This window comes from Strongylocentrotus purpuratus, unplaced genomic scaffold (genome assembly GCF_000002235.5).
Source record: "Strongylocentrotus purpuratus isolate Spur 01 unplaced genomic scaffold, Spur_5.0 spur5_contig_816, whole genome shotgun sequence".
Classification (NCBI taxonomy): domain Eukaryota; kingdom Metazoa; phylum Echinodermata; class Echinoidea; order Camarodonta; family Strongylocentrotidae; genus Strongylocentrotus; species Strongylocentrotus purpuratus.
This window is the reverse complement of record NW_022145520.1, coordinates 2201581-2208894: the sequence shown is the minus strand read 5'-3', so window position 1 is coordinate 2208894 and position 7314 is coordinate 2201581. Positions and strand designations below refer to the sequence as shown.

The following is a 7314-nucleotide window of genomic DNA, read 5'->3' as shown; positions in this document are numbered from 1 at the left end:
ATGGTCGCTGCCAATCATCGGATACCGATTCAAATCGGGTCTAATTCACGAGGCTTTCGTGGACTTGGCGAGGAAGTATGGGCCCGTTTTCAGCGTTCGGCGAGGCCCTCTTCTCTTTGTTGTCTTGAACGACAGGGAGAGTATGAAACAAGCTCTGGTGAAGTCAGGAGAATTCTTTTCAGACCGATTCATACCTGGGCATCTCAGATGGGGAATTCCAGATACTGAAAAGAATGGTAAAGTAGGCCCATGTACCGCATCCCGCTTGTGGATTCTCAAAAAGGCCCATGAAATTTGTATATAATAAGTATAATCTTTACGATTTAAAAGCGAACTTACCTTGCAAACGTATAAGTTTTTCTTGTTTACAAAATTCAATGAGTATGAAGGCAAACAGAGTTTAGGCTGTTTGTGTCTGTTTTATTTTTAACCAAATCTGCTTTATCTTTCTTATAGCTTCCATTGTTTGGAGTAATGGCAAGCCATGGGATGACCAGCGAAAATTCTCTCTTCCTGCTCTTCGCTCCTTCGGCTTTGGTAAGAAGAGCCTCGTCCCTCAGATCAACCTTGAGTCTCGTTATCTGGCTGATGAAATCAGGGCTCTCCATGGTGAACCCACGGATCTATCGGCTTTGTTGAATAAAGCAACTGCTAATGTCATTTCACAACTGGTCTTCGGTCGCCGATATGAGTACGACGATCCCGAATTTATTGGCGCTCTGGAGGCATTGGCGGATGCCTTTGGTCTCGTCTCAGAAACTGATCCAGTTATTGTCTTTGAATCACTTGTTCATACTCCGTGGTACAAACCCTACCGCGGTTGCATATTCAAGCTAAGGGACTTCGTCATGTCTCATCTCCACAACCATCAAGAAACTTTCCAGAAAGATAATATCCGGGACTTTGTTGACGCGTTTCTAGCACACGACATCTCGAAGGATTACTCCTTGGACACCTTCTGGAGGATTGTGTTGGACTTCTTTGCCGCGGGTACTGAAACCACAGCGGTGGTGACTTCATGGGCGATACTCTACCTAGCTGTTCACCCAGATGTTCAGAAGAAGGTATAATTATCGATTTATTGATCTTATTCGTCAAGTTTAAGTACAAGCACTAAAATCATGATATCACTAGATCATGGACTTTGCAAGGGTTCTAGGACACCTACCCCCTGGACATCCAACCCCCGGATAACCACCCCAGTCAACTACCACCTAGGACAACTACCCCTTAGGACAACTCCCCCTAGGACAACCACCCTCTAGGACGACTATCCCCGGACAACTACCCCCCAGACAACTACCCACTCGGACAACTACCCCCCAGACAACAACCCCCGGACAACTACCCCCTACGACAACTACCCCCAGACAACTACCCCCTGGACAACTATCCTAGGGGTTGTTGTCTGGGGGGTAGTTGTCCTAGATTTTTTTTTTTTTTTTTTTTTTTTTTTTTTACCATTGACCGTTTAAGAATATAGAACCAAATCTCACTGACAATAATTATACTGCTACATGTAACTAAAATTATTAGTTTCCTTACCTATGGATTTTCAACCTAATGACTTATGTGATATATGCTAGTCAATCTAAATGAAACACCAAGGATATATTAATGACATGGTGAAGTGTGGGGGGGGGGGGGGTGAAGGATAACATTTCCCGACAAGTTAGCAGACATTTTGTTAAAATACACGTATTGGGAGTTGAATCTTAAAATGTATTTTTCCACCAATAGGTACAAGATGAGTTGGATGCAGTTGTTGGGCGTGGTCAACAACCAAACACCAGTGACCGCCCAAACCTTCCCTACTGCGACGCCACCCTGATGGAGATTATGCGCATCCGTCCTGTCCTCCCGGTCTCTCTGCCTCACCTGACATCTGCAGATGTCTCCATTGGACCTTATACTATTCCCAAGGGGACCATCATTATTCCTAACCTGTGGGCTGTTCATCATGATCCCAAGGAATGGTGTGAACCACACCTATTCAACCCAGACAGATTTCTCAGTGCTGATGGTCAAACAGTCGTGAAGAACGAGGCTTGGATGCCATTCAGCATTGGTAAGAAAGCTCGTCTTCTTCTTTTTAGGGAATGAACTCGTAATTGTATCATCAATCCTCATAAACCGTTCATATTTCGCCTATTTCCTCCCATTTGCTGTCATAGTAGAGTTCCTCCCATGAAATACAATTGGAACCAGAAAACAGGGGAACAGTTTATATTTTATGATCAATACCTGATACTTACAATTATGAAAGCGTTGTATAGGCAAAAATAAAAGCAACTCTTTAGGATTTTGGAAAATGTGAAAAGTGAAAAGTACGAGGTATTGATCGTGTTCAAGTCTGTGCCTAAACTTCTCACGTAATGTTGATAGTTATTTAAATTATTTTTTAGCGAATCCACCATGCAAGGAGGCACTGGGCGGATTGCGTTATAGATTATTGCAAAGTTCTAGTAAATGGCTAGCGTAAAAAAGAATGGTTACAATCCTTCCAATTATCAATTTACTAAATATCGGCATTTTCCTCCTCTCCTGGCAGGCCGTCGCGATTGTCTGGGAATGCAACTTGCCAAGATGGAATCATTTTTGCTCTTCGCCAACCTCTTCCAGCAATTCGATTTCAAGCTTCCTCCTGACCAACCAACCCCCAGCATGCGAGGTCACACCGGGCTGTCTATGCCTCCAGAATCCTACCAGATTTGTGCTATTGAACGCTGAGTTTTGCCGCTTTCATGAGTTTTTTCGCTAAAGACTTCGTTAAACTGCTGTATAAGCGAGTTCGTAATTAGGATTTGCGCATGTGCAGATAAAGGTCATTCGTTCGCAAATTGTAAAACCATTGAGACGAATACTCGTATCGTGCTCATGAAAGTTATGTAATTAGTATACATTTATGTACCGACAGTTCATTTATCTGATACACAGATGGAAGTATTCTTCTCAAGAGGGCAAACAAAAGGTATTCATGAAGCACCATCACTTCGGCAGTGATTATTCTAAAATGCACAAGTGACACGTATCCATAGTGTAACAGATCTGTGGAGATTTGGGGGTCATGCGTTCCGAAGCTATTTACGAACTGGTTTAAGTACATTTTATGAGAGTTTGTCAAAAAGAAAAATGGATTCATTCCTATCATGCCACTGCAGTTTATTAAAAAAAGTTTTTGTATATAATGCAATATAATGATTAAGCTTTGTATGATCTCTATCAATAATATGTTGGCTGATATATTTTATTTGTAATTATAGGAAGAGTTTGGCGGTATAGACACATCAACTTTTTTCCTAGATGACACTTATGTTCTTTCCTGCTATAACTTCTTCTTTTTTGTTTTCTTTCGTTTCAATGATGATCTGAAATTTGACTATTCACCTTAACTTGAATTGATTTTTCTTTTGTAATCACTGGTGAATTGTTGATTATCTCAAACTGCGTGTATTTTGCTTCTCCTTTTGCAATTTGCATAATGAAAATGTTTGATACTTTTGCATGTACATTATCCAAAATGGTGGATTTTATTCCAATAAATTAGATTTCATTTGATTTTATTTATTCGTCCAGCAAGTTGGTCTTTTTGTATTGTTTAATTATAATGATGAGGAGACTACAACTACTACTACTACTTCTAGCAGGCGCGTACGCAGTGGGGAGGGGGTTTGGGGTTAACCCCCCCCCCTTTAACTTTTGTATGTGTATGTTTTTGAGAATCCCCCGCCCTCTTTTTTTTTTAATACAAAAAAATAAAAAATAAAATTAAATTGTGGTAATTATTGGTGACCCCAAGAAGCCGACCTTACCCCCCCCCCCAACGAAACGAAATATCAATCGGCCAAATTTTCAAATTTTGGGAGACACCAACAACAAAAAATGTGCTCTTACCGCGTAAATTGGTTTGCCCCAAAATCCTAAAAATGTTTTAGCCATGGATTGGATTAAAGAGAAAACCAGGCAATAACTTGCTATATGTGTTTGTTTACTATCATTAAGTATCGTTGAATGTGCGAGGGATACGTGAAGAGCTGAAGCGAAAGAAAATATTCCTTTGGCTCCATCGCCAAAAGTGTGACATAGCATTTTTGCAAGAGACTTTTTTGTCAAGAAACATAGAAAATATAGTATCTAAAGAATGGAAAGCACTTTGCTTGTTTGATCATGGTACACGATCACGAGTCAACCATGCATGCGTGTGATTGCGCAGGCGTCGCAAAACAAGTTCCTATTGGTTAGAAGGCCAGGAAACGGTAACACCCACTCTGTAACCATGGATACAATTTGGGAAGGACTCACATGACGGACATGAACTAGCGTTTGAATTCATTTTCATTGTTATATTTCAAGTGCAATAAAGAGCTTTCGTTGTTGAATGCTTAACTAGATGTTGGGTGTTATTAAAACAAAACCAAGTTTTTCTTAATCACTTACTCATATACACTGTAGTACAATTTTTCTAATGTCTTTTATTGGTTATACATAAATGATAAAATATCAGGAAACGTAATCTCAAAGAAACGTCTTAGATAGTTCTTTTCTTAAAACTATGCTTAATTTCTCTTTGTTATCAAGGTTAAGATTGGGATGATGATTTTCAGCAAACTTGTTGTGATAGGAACATTATAAGGTAGTAAATAAAAGAATTTTTTATGAATAAAGGTGAAAATCGTCGGTCCCAATTTTATATCAAATTTCTCCGTCCGAATAGTCGAAGATGTTATTTAATTTGTGTTTAACTTTTTTTCTTCTTCATATGAATATGATATTTCATCTAATAATTTTTCACATTCTACAGAACTGGGACCCGTTTTACAAAGCCCTTTTCTCAATGACAGAGAAAAATAAATTAGTGACAAATCTACTGATAACCGATCAGAAGCAAGGATTTCACTAGCTTATAAAAAAAAACTGTCATTTGTCACTGATGACCAGTTTTGTGAAATGGGACCCTGTACCTGACAATCAAGTTAACAACAAAATTGAAGACAAGGAAGCTAGAAATATTTAGTTTAAAAAAATATTATCGACGATAATTATGGCAAATTTAAATATTTTATAGCAGGTTATTCAGCACAGCAACATAAAGAAATGGTGATTACAATAACCGGTACAAACCATGCATCCGTGTTTTAATTTAGAATACAGATACATGCTATGCGTGGTGACAAATAAATTGTGTCAATTACAAAACATCTTTTACAACAAGTTCCTGCCTTCTTATCAAACAATTTCGATTTGACACTTCAACAGCATAACTTCTTGTACATGAGCAATGGTTTACACATGTTGCCCAAGTCATAATGGGTTATACAATCATAATAGTGAGCATAACATATGCCATTTTGTATTGTCTGGGGCCCGTCTTACCAAGAATTGATATTAATCACAACTTATTTGCGATTGATATCAATAGCAAATGTGTACATATAGAAGATAGGAGACTGCAAACTTGCGATTGATTTGGATCAATCGCAACTCTTTATATGATGTATGATATATACTTTGTGACTGGAAAATAGTAACACATACACACTCTGAATTCAACTGAATTCCAGACAAAAATCTAGTCTTCCTCTTTCTCGACATTTGCAGAGTTTTACTTTGTACAATATTGAGAAATATACATGTGAACATACACAGAATAAAGCTAAGAAGTATACGGATTTTTGGTAGCCGGGCATGACTGAATGCAATACATACAGGCAATATAAGCATAATTCACATGTTGACATACATGCTCAATACTTGGTTTAATTAATTAATGGTGTCTTAATGTTGTATACTTAATGTTACTGGTACTTAAAGCGCTGGGTGAACATTCTCCTAAGTCTACAAACATGAATTAAAAACATAAATCACTCCTACTACATTTTACAATCAATGAGAAAAATAAATAGGCAAAGAGATCGAGAGAGAGATACAGGGATTGACCTTTCAGTTTTACTTCGGATGCATTAATATTTAGTAAGTTTTACATTTCAGAGTTAACTGTGAATGATGAGATCGAGACCCGATGCATTCATGTACAGTTCATCAGTTGGGTTCGCGACGCTGTTAATATAAATCTGACTGTTGTTCATGACTGGATGCAAAGCGTTCAGATGAAAGTCGTCACCAGAAACACTTGGATCGTCATAATCCGATTCCAAAAAAGCAATTCTCTTGGTTTTTCGGCTCATATCGGGTTCGGCGTAGAGCTCGTTAACATTTCTTGTGGGACCTGACCTGTTTGCCGTCGAATCGTGCCTTCCGGCATCCTTTCGTTCTACCGAAACTGCACACGGGCTCTTATTCCTAATGACATTGTCCGGATCGGGAGGATTTGTTTGTCCGTCACTTGGGCGAGGTGGCGGTTGAAAGGTCATCGGGGATGCGGCTGCGACACAAGTGTTAGGAGAAATATCTTCGATATCATCAACAGAACAGTACGTACTGTCTTGAAACGGTGCGCTTGGAACGACTACAGTAGGTGCGCCACCACCCGGAATGCAGTCTGCAGCACTTGTAGAAATGCACCCGGTTTCGCGTAGGTTCTGTTTTAACGAAAGATCTTTTCCCTCATTGATGTTTGTAGTATGATCAACGGACCTGTTGTCCACAGCTTCAGAGTTGCCACGCAAGGAGATTATTGGAAGTTCACTCTGAATTTCCTGACAAGAACGCATGGTGCCCATACCAAGTTCCTTCCTGGCTAAGGTGTCAGTCGGTACATCGTTCCTTGGCCGAGGCCGTGCAGAAGAAAAATTGGTCAGTTCAAGAGATTCCGCAGCGTCATCACTAGCTACTGTGCTTGAAGTCATTCCAACATTACGTGTTGGCTTTACGCAACGCCGATGAAAACCGCGAATGATAATGAAGCACATAAAACTAGTCAACAAAAATGCTATTGTTGATAGTACGGTCGAAGAAACGATAACAGCTAGCATCAGATTAGTTAGATTTATCTCTTCCGAATTCTTCGATTCAGAAGTATTTCTTATAACACTGACGTGGATAGTTTGACATGAGCTGTCATCTGTGGAGTTGCTTGACGAATTTATGTCTGAAACTGATGTTGTATTAAAACTCCATTTTGCCACATCTAAACTTCCAATGCTATAGAGTAGCATTGAGTTTGATTTATTTGTCTCTTCACCGCAGAAAAAAATGATGCGATCGGAGCCAGTGATTTTTTCTTCCTTGAAATTGATTGGTTTTAAATCGTCATCAATTAATGTGTACCATTTGTTTACAGTACAACATTGAAATGTTAGGTTCTCGGTTTTGACGTTTTGAATCGTGTTATATCGTTCTACAGGCGGGAACTCA

At 39.2% G+C, this 7314-nt stretch overlaps 1 protein-coding gene across 1 annotated transcript; it reads left to right on the top strand.

Moving 5' to 3' along the window:
- LOC115921547 (cytochrome P450 2J2-like) lies at nt 1-3424 on the top strand. The gene is made up of 4 exons (XM_030979052.1): nt 1-75; nt 405-1064; nt 1741-2068; nt 2552-3424. The coding sequence occupies exons 1-4, from the start codon at nt 1-3 to the stop codon at nt 2728-2730; spliced, it is 1242 nt and encodes a 413-aa protein (XP_030834912.1). The 3' UTR covers nt 2731-3424.
- The last annotated feature ends 3890 nt before the right edge of the window (nt 3425-7314 follow it).